The following is a 14,622-nucleotide window of genomic DNA, read 5'->3' as shown; positions in this document are numbered from 1 at the left end:
TGCACGTGCATGGTTTCTTGAGCATCCCTCATGGTGCTACTGGTGCTGTCCTTGCTCCCTGCCATGCCTCCTGTTTCACATGTGGTGTGGTGCTCTTGTACATCCTATTATGGCTTTGATGTCACCTGAGATATTGGACAGGTCAGTGCCAGGACCAGGCTGGGAACTCCCTTGCCCCTCACCCTTGCTTGTCTCCCTGCTGGGATGTGCACAGAGATCCTCTGGGATGGGGCATGCAGTGCAGAACTCGCACCCCAGGGCACCCCAGGAAACACCCAGTGCCCGCAGGCAGCTGACAGAGCTTCTCTCTATGCAGGGCTGCTGGGCAGGGCAGCATCCACCCGGAGCCAGGGAGCAGCAGAGCAGGAAGGAGCTCAGGTCTGCATGCGCGTGGGCGCGTGGGCTGTGTCCTCCTCCTGCAGGGAGAAATGATTGACCGCATCGAGTACAACGTGGAGCACTCGGTGGATTACGTGGAGCGGGCTGTGTCCGACACCAAGAAAGCGGTGAAGTACCAGAGCAAAGCCAGACGGGTGAGTCACGGCTCTGCCTGGGGCCCATCTGCCCCTGCCTGCACTGCTGACACCTCCATCCCAGGTACGGGGCACCTTGCCTGCCCCAGGCAACCTGGCACAGCTTTGCTGATGCCCGAGGACCACGTTACCCCACAGCACTGGGAGCAGCCCAGGTCCTGAGGGTGGCACAGCTCTCAGCACAGACTGTGTGAAAGCTGACAATGAGCCATAGGGCAGGAGTGCTGCCTGGGGGGAGGAAAAGGGACAAGGCGGACCCCTGCACCAGGCATGCTGTGAGAGCCACATCCCATGCAAAAAAAAATAGGGAAAGGTCATGGTTCAGCTCAGACCCTAAGCACAGTGCCAGCTGTCTGTCCTGTTCCCAACACCTGGTCCTGTATCAGCATGGGGACCTGAAGGCCACCAGCTCGGCTCTGCCAACCCAGGGCAGAAGCAGGAGCAGGGGTGTCCCTCCCTTCCCAGGACTGCCAGAGCCCTTCTGGCTGCCAGGGTGCTGCTCAGAGCCCACCACAGGCAAAGGGGAACAGGACAGACTGCCGTTCTGAGCTCCTGGGTCCATCCTGCCCCAACACTCACCATCCCCTCTCCCCTCTCTCCTACCGCTGCTGGGACACCTGAGCAGAAGAAGATCATGATCATAATCTGCTGTGTGATCCTGGGCATCGTCATCGCCTCCACCTTCGGTGGCATTTTCGGCTAGACTCACCCCACAGGACTGTTTGTGTGCGATGGATGGAGCCGCGCGTGCCATGGGGCTGCAGCCACACCGGAGCAACCCACGCAGCCCCGGAGCCTCCCAGCAGCATTTCAGTTTCTAATGCATGGTTGTTTGTGACGCTGTGTGTGCGGTGCGGTGCGTCTGTGTGGAGGGAGCTCCAGCCCCGGGGCGCAGGGGGGGCAGGCGATGGTGATGGGTGCACGGGGGACCCTGGGGGGGAACCCAAGCTCTCATCACTGCTCCAGGCTGGGTGGCTGGCTGGGACCAGGTGGGGGACAGAAGTGCCCTTGGGCACTGCTGCTCATCCTGGGATGGACAGTCTGTGTTAGTGACAGCTGAGGAGGGACTGATGATGGTTCTTAGGGGTCCTTGGGTGCCCAGTCAGCCTCCCCAGCTTGCCCATCACCTCAAACTCTCATGTCTGTCAGCCGCATCTGTGCTTGCAAACACCTTCCCTTGGGCTGCTTCTCTTCGGGGCCCTTCCCCAGGGGTGCGCTCTACCCAGCCCTGCCTGGCCAGTGACTGTGTCTGGCTCTGGGGCTCCATCCCTGCCACTCCTCCAGTGGCAGGGCTGTCCCCTCCCTACATGAGCCCCCACCCTAGTAGGGTGCCAAAGGCTGGAGGTGCCACTGCAGGTGGTGGTTGCCTGATGGAGCAGTGAGGAATAAGGAGTTGCTGCTTGGGGCCATCACAGTTGCCTGGGGACAGGAATAGGACACGTCAGGGCCAGTGCTGTTCCTGGATGCTGGCCTGACAGGGCAGGATGGCACAGATAGTCTAAGGCCAGTGAATTTCACTGGCTGCTCATCCTGCACCACAGCCTCATCACAGGCTCTCAGCCCTGGTGGTCCTGGCTCCTCTTGCCCACAGGCCTGGACTCTGCCCGCGGGGGTTTGGGACTGTTGCTGATGTCCACAGCCCCTGGCAGCACTCACCTGCAAGCAGGGCTGCTCCAGCCTTGCTTTTTCATACCCAAGGCTGGGGGTTAGAAGCAGTTGGGCTTTCTCCTGTTGTGGTCCCAGGAGCAGCCCTTGCTGCATCCAGCCCCCTGCAAGTGAGGAGTAGCAGCCTTCCTCCTCCTGTATCCGATCGGGCTCTGAACAGGCCAGTTCCTCACTGCCTGTTTGCCACCTCCTGGCACCCTGCTGCTCCTGGCACCGAGCCCTTCTGCCCAGCCATCCAGTGAGGCACCTGCTCTCAGTGGGGTGCTGTGGGACAGCCTGGGTGCCCTCTGCAGTGCCCATGACACAGATGCAGCTGCTGTGGGGTCCAAGCCCAGCAGCAGCACAGGGGGGTCCAGTACTGCCATTGCCTGTTTCCCTCAGGCTAGGGACAGGGCTCTGCCCTCACCTTCCTCTGGAGCCCCCAGGGCTCTGGCTGGCCTGTGCACATGCCAAAGTACCACAGAGGAATCCCAAGGTAGGCTAGGCTCACTGCCACACTGGGAAAAGGGCTGTCTGTCTGGTGCTGGTAGCAGAAAAGGGACACTTGATGGCAGCCAGTATTCCAGCCTAGGACAGCGTCACCTCCCAGCTCTGACAGGATGCTGTGGCTCAGGTGTGTGGTGCCCCTGGGTACAGGGCAAAGGCAGTGGCTGCAGCCATAGAGTGCTGCCTCCCCCAGGGCCAGCCCTGCCCAGCAGCAGCCCTGACACAGCTTCTTCTCTGCCACTGTTAGCCGAGGTCCCCCCTGCAGCCCCTTGTTGCATGCAGCTGCCCTTGGGAAGTGGGTCCAGCCCGGTTCCCCACAGTGCCCAGTCCAACCCCTCATCAGGGTGCAGCCATGGGAACATCCCAGACCAGAGCCCCCTTCTTTCACTGTTCCACACCTGGATGTGAGCTCCAGCACTGCAGCCTGCGTGCACTGAAGGGCTTGGGGCACCAGGACCATACAGGCAGGGGTAGGAGGCAGGCAAGGGCAGGGTTTCTGCTCCAGGGAGAAATGTCTGGCTGCAGGAAAAGGGAGTGGCCATACTCTGTCCATCAGCAGCTCCCTGCCACTGCCGTCCATGCTTACTCTGCCAGGGCAGCAAGAGCCCCAGGGCCCCTCCAGGAAGCAATAACACTGGGCAGGCAGGAAAACCCTCCTCCCAGGCTCCTGCCCTTCAGCCATGCTCCTGTCCTGCAGCCATGCCCACTGCTAGCACAAGGTGACTATTTTTTTTCTTCCAGGCAGCAGCTTTAGTGGCACAAGCTCACCTGACATCAGGGCTGTGGCACCCCTGTCAAGGCACAAGGCCAAGAACTGCACCGGGGGGAATTCTTGGCCCTTGCTCCTTGTTGGCACCACCACTGCCAGCAGCCCTCACAGCAGGAGTTGGATGGAGCCAGTCAGGGCCACTGGCACTTTGCTGGGATCCCGTGGGCAGCAGCAGTGCCGGGCTCCAAAGCAAGGGAGATGAGGAGCAGACTGCCACTGCTGCCCCACAGGCAGGCTCACACTGTCCTCGCTGTGAGGGGAGGGTGTTTTGGTGCAATAATTACCCCTGCACTACGGGAAGCCCCATTGAGTTCCTTTTTACCTACCTGTTGTTGCATGTACAGACCAAATCACCAAGTGTGGTTGTGCTTTGGGAAGATGTTTCACCTTTTCTTTCCAGCCCCCAACCTGCACCCGCTTGTCCTTTGGGTTCCACCACCTCCGTTCCAAGTGCCACCCGCCCTCCCCATGCCGGGAGCGTGTTGATGCAGTATTCCATGAGCAGTGTGGGGCACGCACAGCTTGCACTCGAACTGGGGATTGTTTGGGTTTTTGTTTTGTTTAGTTTTTTTTTTTTTTTTTTTTGTAATTAATGTACTTGAAGGCTTTCCGAGCCCCCCGTGGAGTTCTACTGTTGCTGTACTGTGAGCTAAGTGTCCTTGTTTTCTATGTGGATCTTGACCCTGGCTTGCTCTGTCTCACTGGGCTGGATGACACTGTATGTTGCCTCTCTTCTCCTTCCCTCTTTCCCTTCCTGCTAGCATTCCTTTCTTCTCCCAAGGCTTTGGGTGCAAAACAGCTTCCCATTTTGTGGAATTTTTATGTAGAATAAACATTTGTAACTGTAAAGCTCTGGGTGGCACCTCTCTTTGTTTGAAGGGAAGAGGTGACAGGGGATTCCAGTCAGCTCCAGCATCCTGGAAGCACTAAAGCAAACAGGGTGGGCTTGGTGCCAAGCACTGACAGGAGTAAATGGCTACTGGAATAACACTTGTGCCAGGAGCAACTTTGTCCTCATGGATCTACACCTTGACAGTGTGGATCCCCTGCAGGCAGAGGGGCAGCTGGCAGGGAATGAGGTACCATATTCCCACCTCAGTACTCCCAGCACCAAGGGCAGGACGCAGGAGACAAGCAAACATTTCCAACTCTTTGACTCTTTAGTGAGGAACTGGCTATCACATCCTGGCTTACCTTGAGCTCAGCTGGCTCTCTGCACTCAGGAAGGTAAGTGATGGCACTGCAGACACCCGAGTGGCCAGAGCACTGTCTGCACCTTCACCAGGGAAACAGGGCTGGAAGCTTTGCTGTTTGGCAGCACCTGAGCCAGTTTGTAGCTTTAAGAGCCACAATGACCAGTCCCAGCAAGTCCCCAGGCGTGGGGTACCATCTGTGCCATCCACAGGAGGCTCACTGGAGGCACCCACATGCCACCTTCCATGCCAGCAGTGTCCAGAGCAGTTCAGAAGTGAGGACGGCGCTTCCGACCTGTGTATTTCGTGTCTGCTCGCACCTCCCTGTGGGAAAAGCAGGGAACAGCTCAGCACCACCTGCAGGTCACTTCGGGAGGGGAGGGGAAGGGAGCAGGTTTGTGACAGGAGTTTGGACAGGTGACAGCAGGCCAGTCCAGCCTCGGAGGCAGGAGTCAGCTGAACTCACTTGCCCTGGCGTCGTCTGCGCTCCTTCTTCTCCAGGATCCAGTCCCGGCTTTTCTTCACAGACTTGCCCTTGACATTTCTGAACCGTGTCCTGTGGGGAGAGTGCACAGCAGCTGGAGAGGAACTGAGGTGTGGGGGCACATTTCTGTACCCCTAAGGATTGTCACCCAGAACTGGGTCACAAGAGTAGTGAGTTTCCCTCCCACCTCCCCTGGGCAAGAGGCTCAGCCAGCACTAGGGCAGGTGGCCAAACTCCAGACACACTGGAGGAGAAGGTTGATTCCAGCCCTGGCTTGGAGCTGAGGGATCCTGACCTACGAACTCCAGCAGTCCAGCACACCCCCAGGCCATACCAGCAGCATGCTGCACTCTGGGATCTCAGGGGATTACAGGTTTGTGAACGACCACCTTGTCTGCTCTACTCCAAGCAAGGCAGACAAAGTCAGGCTTCCTACAAAGTTCCCATCTCTGCTACTGCCCTCCAAAACCAGATACCCCTTAGACTAAGTAAGTAGAGAACAGCAATGTAAGAGGCAGGAAAACATGGCAGCCACAAGCTCCTGGCAGCCATGACAACTTTCCTCTGGTTTTTGTTTTGTCTCTCCCACTGGCTGCAAGAGGGGCTCCTCCCTGCACCACTGCTGTGGGAAGAGACCTGGCCAGCATCAGAAACCCCCAGGCCACAGCTAAGCAGAGCTGAGCAAAGACCTGGACAGGAGGAAGAAGGGAATGCCAGGACTCAGGCACAGCAGCGTGCCTGCATGGCTCCATCATGAGCCCTGTAAACATTCCCTCTCCCACACCACTGGCATCAGCTGGAGAACCCAGTGCTGGACAGAAAGTGCTGACTGACTGCTAAGCTACAGCTCTAGTGTGAGCACCTACAGCCCCATGGAAGAGCCCTGGCAACTAACTTTTTGTTGCCTGTGTCCAGGCCCTTGTGAAGATAAAGCAGTTCTCTCCTGGGCTGCTATGAGTCCTCCCTGTCCTTCCCCTCCCATTGCTTCTCACACAGCAGCAATGTGGTCCCCAGTAAAACTCAGCCCTCAAAGCCCCCCACTCCTTGCTGGGGAGAACCTGCAGCCTCACCCCCACACCATACCTCTCATTGGTGAACTTTGCCTGGTGTGGCTCTTCATTGGCACACTCGGTACCAAGGCCCTGGAAAGCAAAATTGGGAGGTTGTGTTCTCCTCTGGACCAGGCACAGCTATTCATCAGCCCATCAAAACTAAGGGGAATGCAGGGATCTGCAAGGGGAAGGACCAGAGCAGGAACGAACTGGTCTTCCAGAAATCATGGCAAAAAAAAACAGATGTCAGAAAAACGGCTTTAAAGAGGGCAGGATTAGATTGGATATTGGAAGAAATTTTCCCTCTGAGGGTGGTGGGGCCCTGGCACAGGTTGCCCAGAGAAGCTGTGGATGCCCCATCCCTGCAAGTTTTCAAGGCCAGGCTGGACAGGGCTTGGAGCAACCTGGGATAGTGGGAGGTGTCCCTGCCCATGACAGGGGGTTGGAACAAGATAAGCTTTAAGGTCTCTTCCAACCCAAACCAGTCTGTGACTATATATGAGAGCAGGGCTTGGTGACTGGCAGAAAATGTAAAAACAAAGTCACATCTGCACTCACAGAGCTGTTTGGCTCCCACACTGCCCACAGCTCTTCCACATCATCCAGCAGCCAGGACAGCAGCTCTACTGCCTCATGGAGGCCCTCACCTTTGGTAATGTGCCGGATGTCCCAACAAAGAGACAAAGGAAGAACCTGAAAGAACAAGAATGAGAAGCATGAAAGTAGAATTCAGCATGTGAGTCTCAGTTCCCAGGCAAGACTGAGATGGTTTATAACAGAGTCAGACCTAAGCTTTAACCTCTGTAGTGTAAAATGGAAGAGGGAACAGCTCGGGGGCGGGGGAGGAAATGTCTGCTAAACCCAGGCCTCACCCCAAACACACACAGAGATCCAGGACTCACTTCTTGGCTTTGGCGCTGTTGGGGTAATCAACCACCATTCCCCCTGTAAATCCAGCTCTCATGGCTTGGGCTGTGATGAGCTCCAGCTGGAAAAAGCAGCAGGTCCAAAGTTAATTAGCAGTCATCCCCCAGGACAGCCCAAGAGACCTCAGGGAGGAGCACACTTGACTGGGCATTCCCAAGACAGACTGTCCTCCTCCTGCTAAGCCCTGCACCTATCTCCTGGTTCTACAGCACCGTCCAGACACCAATTCCCTGCCTTTGCTGGTTCTCCCTGCTCCTCAGTCTAGCCTGGGCTAGCTGGCACAGCAGACTCTCTAGGAGAGGGATACTGGGCTGGATTTTCCAGACTCAGTTAAAGTGCAGTGCTGATGACTACAGCCAGTCTTTAAACTCAGATTCACATTATCTCCCACCACTTTAAGGCTCAGCCCAAGACAATCTATGAAACAACAGAAATTTCACAAGGTATCCTCCTTACAGGTTATTTTTTTGGGCTCTTGAAGAGCTTTAGAAGTGGCAAGCAGGACAGAGACACAGGCTTGATGTGGAAGAGTACAATGCATTCAGAGCCCCAAACAGTGTATGACTTGTCTGCCTGTACCCCTTCCTGACTGACTGATGGGCTGTACCTGCTCGGAGTTCTCGGGGTACAACTGCAGCACAGCTCGGGATCCTCGGGCCTGCAGGAAATAAAGCTGATCACACACTTGTTCCAGTGCAGGTGACTCTCTGGGTGACCCCATCCCAGCCCCAAACATGAGCTCCCTCCTCCCCAAAACCTCTGGGATAAAGCTCCCAGGAGAGCTGCTCAGCCTACAGAGCCAGCGAGGCAGAGGGAACACCAGGTATCACAGAATCATGGAACTGTTAAGTTTGGAAAAAAACCACCAAGACCATCAAGTCCAACCTTGATGAGAAGCAGCACCAGGCAAGAAGGTAGGCAGTGGGTGCTCCTGCCAGTCCTGCTTCAGAGTAGCATTTATTTGAAACAGCCTTGAAGTATCTTGCTAAAAAGCACCACAAAGACATAGGAGCAGCAGAGACCTGGCTGGTAGAGAGTGGCACTTACCAGGGCAGTGTAAAGAGTGGAGAAGAATCTGTAGAGGCGTTTTGGGGGGCTGTGTGATTTCTTGTCAGCATTACAGAGCCACTGCACTGCAGAAATACTGAGAAGGAAAAGCAGACCCCCAGGACACTGAGTCATTGGTTCCTTCACAGAGCTTGCCACCCCCCTTTGAGCTGAATTCCTGCACTAGGAATGCGCTGGGCCTCAGGGAAATTATTTAATTTCCTCTATGTTGTTTTGCCTTCTGTTTTGCAGTTACACAAACCCCTCTGGAGACTCACTATGCCAAAACTGAATAGGGCAAACGCATCACCAAGCATCCCCTTTAGTCTGAGTGCTCAAATCACAGAACGACAGAATGGTTTGGGTTGGAGAGACCTTAAAGCTCAGCTTGTTCCAGCCCCTGATGTAGGCAGGGACACCTCCCACTATCCCAGGTTGCTCTAAGCCCTGTCCAACCTGGCCTTGGACACTTGCAGGGATGGGGCATCCACAGCTTCCCTGGGCAACCTGTGCCAGGGCCTCACCACCCTCACAGTGGAGAATTTATTCTGTGAATTTCACCTAAATTTTTCCCCTTTCAGCTTGAACCCGTTATCCTAGTCCAATCATTACAGTTCCTGACGAGCATTTGAGAGCTGTGTCCCCTGCCTGGCCAAGCAGGTTTTCCCAATAAGCAATCTAAAACAGCTTTTGGCTTAGCAATGCACAGTCCCTGCTTCATCCCAGCTGTTCTCTAAGCAGGTAAGTCCTGACCCCCTCATCCCAAAACCAATCATCAAATCCTTGATTCAGGGACTGACTTTTCTAAGCAATACCACATACTTTGTTCTCCTCCTTGGTGCAGGTCTCAGCCATCCTAGCAATATCCCCAGTTTTACTTTATTTTTTTCAACAGAATTCCTAGCTCACCAGCACAAAAGGACAAGCATCTCTTGGGAAACAGCTGTCACGAGCTGTTTCTGCCATCCAGAATTCTGGAGGTTTGTCCTGGAGTGACGGAGCCAAGTTGCACAGAGCAAAGAGAGTGGCTGACAAGACCAGTCCCTCTCACCTGGGATTTACCAGATAAGCACCATGTGTACTGTGCAGTTCTGTGGGGCATCAGGAGAGCTCAGCTACATGCACAGACTCACCTGATACAGCCATCAAACATGCCAGGCCTGAAGGGAATGCCATGACCCACATCTGCAAGGAGAAGGTCTCCTTCCACCTCCCTCTCCACGGCCACATCTGCACAGAACAGAGCACAGCTCAGGCAATCAGCTCCCACCTTTGGGGCCTCTGAGGGTCTCAGGGGAGGTTGTGCTCACCCAGCATGGCAGGGCTGATGTCCATGCCAATCCAGTAGTGACCCTCCTCAGAGATGTAATCCCCACTCAGCCCAGAGCCGCAGCTAGAGGGAGGAAGGGGGAAAGTGCTGGGATCATGGGGCTGGTCTGAGGCTGCTGCTGGCCAGATACAACCAACAGCCTGTCCTCCTTCAGCCCACAAAAGGCACTGGTGCTGTGGGACTTGACTACCCCCTCACCCTGTGCACCCCTCCAACCCCAGAAGCTCCATGTGCCATGGAACTGGGCACTCACCCCACGTCCAGGAGGAGGCACGGACGGTCCTCGGGCAGCCCCAGCAGCTCCACAGCACGCTCCGACATCTGTGACTGGATCTCCACCACCCGGGAGCTGAGGCACAGGCAGAGCGTGGGCGATGGGCCGCAACCCCACGGCGACATCCCCCGAACTCCTAGATTTGAACCCGCACCGCCACACATCATGACCTGAGCATCCCTTCGCCTCAGCTCTGACCCTCTCCCTCCACTCCTCGCCGCTGCCACATGCCGGGGCCGGGCCCCAGGCCCTCACGACAGGGCCCTCACCACTCCCGGCAGGATCCACGACCAACCCCCCATCCCCGGTGGGTCCCCGCGATGTCTGCCCCATGACGAGACCCCTCCCCGCCGCACGACAGGCCCCGCAGCGCTGGTCCCGCCGTACTTCTGGGTATATTTCCGTGCCTCGGCCTCATCGTAGAACTGTAACGAGAGAGCGGCGGGGCGGCGGTGAGGCTCGGCACCCCCAGGAGGGGCGGCCCCAGAGCAGCCGGGCTCCCCCGCATCCCCCGCTCACCAGCTCGGGCGGCCCGCGGTGCTCGGGCCGGCGGCCGCTGCCCGCCATGCCGCGGCTGCGTGACGTCACTGCGCCGCGCGGCTCCTGACGTCACTGCCCTGCGACCGCGCCTCCGTCCCTGCGTGTGCGATGTCGCCGCTCCCCGCCCGGCCCCTCCTCCTGCATGGCGTCACTGCCCCGCGCCGGGCCTGTCCAGCATGGCGCCGGCGGGCGGGCGCTGATGGCGCCGGCGGTGCTCGCGCGGCTGCGGCGGCTCCTCCCCGCGGCCCCGCGGCCCGGCTGCGCCCCGCCGCCATACCGGGCCGCTCAGACGGGCGGTGCTGGAGCCCCGCGGCCGCGCCGCGACCTCTACGAGGTGCTGGGCGTCCCGTCCACGGCGACGGCGGCGCAGATCAAGACGGCGTACTACGAGCAGTCGTTCCGGTACCACCCCGACCGCAATGCCGGCAGCGCGGCCGCGGCCGCGCGCTTCGCCGCCGTCAGCGAGGCTTACCGGGTGCTCGGCAGTGCCGCGCTGCGCCGCAAGTACGACCGCGGGCTCCTGAGCGCCGAGGAGCTGCGCGACGCGCCCCGGCCCTCGGGCCGCCCTCCTGCCGCTGCCTCGCCGCCGCCCCGCGCCCCCACTGCCCGCCCGGGGCCCGTCCCGCCACCCTTCGACTTCGACGCCTTCTACCGCGCCCACTACGGGGAGCAGCTCCAGCGGGAGCAGCTGCTGCGGGCGCGGCGGGAGCAGCTGCGCCTGAGGCGGGAGGAGGCCGCGGCACAGGGACGCCTTAGGGTCCTCTCCGATCTCTCGATCGGGCTCCTCTTCTTCCTGGGTGTTGCCCTCATCTACGGCCTCAAGTGACAGCGAGACCGCGGCGGGGCTGGGCAGCTCCACAGTGTCACCAGGGGGCTTGGCAGCGGGCTGGGGACAAGCCCTGCACCTGCCCTTGGCCGACAGCCTGGGTCTGCTATTCAGGCTGTGGCGTTTCGCTCTGCCAGTGTGACCTTCAGGGACGGTGTATGGCCAGCAGGCTTCATAGGCTGTGACCTGGCCCTTCTGCCAGCATGACCTTCAGACACTCAGTGCCCCTGGCTGGCACAGGATGTGACCTCTGGATACCCTCTGTGTGCTCCCATCCACAGACTGGGCTAGGCTGTGCTGTCCACACAGCATGACCTTGCAGAGGTGGTGAAGGAACTCTGCAGGCTCCTGATGTGTCCCCTCAACCAACACTACTTGCAGACACAGTGCCTGACAAGCATCCTGGACTCTGGACTGGGAGGCGTCCCCTCCTTTGGCACAGCTCTGTGACCTTGGTGTGCCCCAGGTGCCTGTTGTGAGCTGCAGCAGAGATTAAAGGCTGTCAGAGGTGGTGTCTGCTGTGTGTGTTCAGGGCTGTGCTCACTCATGCTCAATGTGGCTCTGGTTTCTGCTGATCCCAGACCTGCCACCTCTGTGCTATCATACCTGCTGGTTCTACATCTCTGGGGAGCTTTTGACATCCAAACTGCATCAGCCAGCTCAGAATAGCAGGTATAGAAGTTAGATTCAGCAGACTTGAAAAATGAAACTCAAGCTCATGCCCTGGTCAGTGTGTGACATTGCCTGGAGGTGCAGCCAAAACACTTTAGTGTCTGAAGTCCTGTCCTGTCTTGGGCCTGCCAGGAACTTTACACCAGCCCCTCCCTCTGAGGCTTTTGGCCGTGGTGCACCTGTGAGCACCTAGAGCTCTTTTCTGTGTTTGACCTGTATCTGAGCATCATTTGCACAAGTTTATTTGCCTATTTAAATACTGAAGTGTTGTTAAGACCTAAAGATTGTGTTTCTCAGGAGCTTTTCTCTCTCCTTGGGTGAAAGTTCGCCTGTGCTATGCTGCTGCTACCTGGAGGGAGAGAAGCTTCATGGCAGTGGCCTGAGCATGCCAAAGACTGTGTGTGTCACTGGGTTTTCTGTCAGTGGGGTGAGCAGGAGCCAACCCTTGTTACCTCAGAGCCCAGACCCTGGGTCTGGGTTTTGTCCCAGCACAAGAATGTTAAAAGTGAATGCCCTGTGTTTTCCACTGTGGATTTCTGTGATCCTGAGCCTGAGGCAGTGGCACAGCAGGGACCTGGTTGTGCAGGATTGCTCTCTGCCTGCTCTCAAAAGCCTTGTGCCACTTCCAGCTGCACTCTAGAGGCTGCTGCATGCTTGGAGTAAACCCAGCCCAGGGGCAGAGTTCCAAGATCCTCACTGGCTGCCAGTCTATCCTTTACCTGGGATCACAGTGCTGGAATGTCATCATGGGAGACACAGGAGCCCAGCGTTCACTGGCTACAGAGGGAAAGTCTCTGGAGAGACTTGTGGCTCTGGCACTTGCTGTTGCATTTTATGCCCATCTTCATTCTGTAAAACAAATCACTCAAAAGATCAGGAGTAGCTTTTTTGGCAGAATTTGGCAGGAAACATTACTTTCCAGGCTGGAAAAGCTAGTGATGTCCATGGGAAGCAGTGGGCACTAGGGAGCACTTCTCTAGCTCCTACCCAAACAGGTGTTTTGGGCACTTCCTGCTGCTGGTTCTTACTCTTCCTCATCAGGTCTCTGTGATGTATCTTGAAGATTAAAGACATCCAGCCATAAATTGCTGACAAAATAACAAATCTTTCATTTGGTGGGCCTGGCTGGTAAATATTCCTTGCACTTGCTGGAAAGTAGGGGTGAGGGACAGGCAGGTGTTTCACATCCTGACTTCAGCCAGTGAAGAAGAGGGCAGGGAGGGGAGTTCTGTTTCTGTTGCTGGGAAGGGTGGGAATGCAACATGCAGTCAGAAAAGGGCAGAGTGGCCTCTCTGGACCACCATGGCCTTCCCTGCTCCTGGAGGTAGTGTTGTGTGCTGCCTGACACCCGGGGGTGGCTGTGCACTGGTGACATCCCCTGTGCTCTGCACTCACCTGCTGCCTGGACAGAGGAGGGTGCCCTAAAACTCTCCAGTGTCACCTTTACCCTAGTCAGGCCTGACTGCTCCTCTGCTCTGGGAAGGATTTCAGGAGCTTGGACATAAAGTAGCTGGAGCTGGTCCAAATGCACAGACTGCCTACCAGCTCCCAGCATACCCCTGTTCTGCCCCTTTTTCTCCTTGTGTCAACAGTGTCGTTGTATTGTTGTTTCCCTGATGGAGAGGTGCTAGGAGCAATGGGTTTCATGCTGCTTTCCTTTAGCCAGGTCAGCACAGCCTGTGTAGATACCAGGGGCTGATGGGGACAGGAGTGTGAGGTGGCAGGGGCTGTGAGCTGTACAGGATTGGAAGATCAGCAGAGGATAAAGCTCAGTAATTCCCTGTGGCCATTACTGTGATACATCCTTGGGGATACTGACACACAGAGGGTTCTTCCAGGGCTCATAGCAGGGGACAGCTTACACTCCCAGGTCCTTTTCCTTGCTTGAGGATGTATCCAGTCCCTACAACACAGCTCAGGAACAGACTGCAGTAGCAGCTCTCCACAGCCCCTCCTGGGCTGTGCCCACAGGGGGAAGGTGAGGTGGCAGTTTCGGCTGGGGACATCACCATGAGCATCCTGAGGCCTTTGCTGGGAGGAGTGTGATGTTCACTGCAGGGATTCCTTCCTCCTCAGTTCCAGCCCACGGGGGCCATTTTTACACATATTCTATCACATCCTGCCCCTCACTTCCTCGCTCTGTGGCTCCATATTTCACTTGCCTGCAAGTGATGTATCCATGTTGGATGCTTGTCCTTTGTTCTCTTACCCCTGGCACCAGGTTTTGCCAGCTGTGTGTCACCAAAAGGAATAATCCGAGGGTGAGTTACTGGTGGGGCCTGAGCCGTCATCCCGTGCTGACCCATCCAGGCCTGGACTGCTCTACCCTGCTCCTTCACCCCAGGGGTTATTCTGGATTCTTTGGTGTTGCTCATTCCCTTGAATCACCGACAACAGACATCAAAGGGAAGCACCAAAATCGGAGTAGTTAACAGCCACTTGGTAATTTGATGCCGTGACAAGCTAAAGAAATCTAAGGCACCAAGGAACCTTAAGCTGGGTGAAGCCTGATGGCCCCAGTGCTGAGGCTTTCCAAGCTCAGTGCAGACCCCATTCCACACTCCTACCCCAGCCCCTTTTCGTGGGCTGACATCCCCATAAGTGCAGGTTTGGGGTGCTGAGTTGCTCCCCTCAGCTGGTGAGTGCTGCAGGTGTGGGGTCTCAGTGCCTCAGCAGGGTCTCCTCCTGGAGTAGCTGGCCTGCTCTCTGGAAAGGAAGGGGTCAAACCTGGCTGCTGGCAGATCTTCCATTGTGCAGGAGCAGGGGAGCAGAGTCCTGAGCAGCAATAAGGAGTTGCCATCAGCCTCTGCCCCCCAAAAGGAGC

The 14,622-nt window shown here is 57.0% G+C and overlaps 3 protein-coding genes and 1 non-coding gene across 4 annotated transcripts in view; 2 read left to right on the top strand and 2 right to left on the bottom strand.

Annotated features, from left to right (window-relative positions):
* Positions 1-4,302, top strand: part of STX1A (syntaxin 1A) — a 68,697-nt gene extending 64,395 nt beyond the window's left edge. Inside the window, exons 9-10 of the mRNA XM_014891632.2 lie at positions 423-533; positions 1,159-4,302. Coding sequence (XP_014747118.2) covers positions 423-533; positions 1,159-1,236 — 189 coding nt within the window. The 3' untranslated portion in view covers positions 1,237-4,302. The remainder of the gene's footprint in view (positions 1-422; positions 534-1,158) is intronic.
* A 292-nt stretch (positions 4,303-4,594) lies between these two features.
* Positions 4,595-10,369, bottom strand: BUD23 (BUD23 rRNA methyltransferase and ribosome maturation factor). Its single transcript, XM_014891635.2, has 12 exons — positions 10,280-10,369; positions 10,148-10,185; positions 9,740-9,835; positions 9,467-9,549; positions 9,290-9,386; positions 8,157-8,253; positions 7,717-7,767; positions 7,085-7,170; positions 6,830-6,875; positions 6,214-6,272; positions 5,113-5,202; positions 4,595-4,970 (listed from the first exon to the last, which is right to left on the bottom strand). The coding sequence occupies exons 1-12, from the start codon at positions 10,325-10,327 to the stop codon at positions 4,916-4,918; spliced, it is 846 nt and encodes a 281-aa protein (XP_014747121.1). The 5' UTR covers positions 10,328-10,369; the 3' UTR covers positions 4,595-4,915.
* On the bottom strand, positions 5,634-5,766 carry LOC148221518 (small Cajal body-specific RNA 20). The gene has a single exon (XR_015808010.1).
* Positions 10,370-10,399: 30 nt separating the features above from the next.
* On the top strand, positions 10,400-12,883 carry DNAJC30 (DnaJ heat shock protein family (Hsp40) member C30). The gene has a single exon (XM_014891621.2). It carries the CDS (start codon positions 10,443-10,445, stop codon positions 11,124-11,126), a length of 684 nt encoding a protein of 227 aa, XP_014747107.2. The 5' UTR covers positions 10,400-10,442; the 3' UTR covers positions 11,127-12,883.
* Positions 12,884-14,622: the final 1,739 nt, after the last annotated feature.

Source organism: Sturnus vulgaris, chromosome 21, assembly GCF_052056855.1.
Source record: "Sturnus vulgaris isolate bStuVul1 chromosome 21, bStuVul1.hap1, whole genome shotgun sequence".
Classification (NCBI taxonomy): Eukaryota; Metazoa; Chordata; class Aves; order Passeriformes; family Sturnidae; genus Sturnus; species Sturnus vulgaris.
The sequence above is the reverse complement of the archived record's forward strand: the minus strand, read 5'-3'. Positions and strand labels throughout refer to the sequence as shown.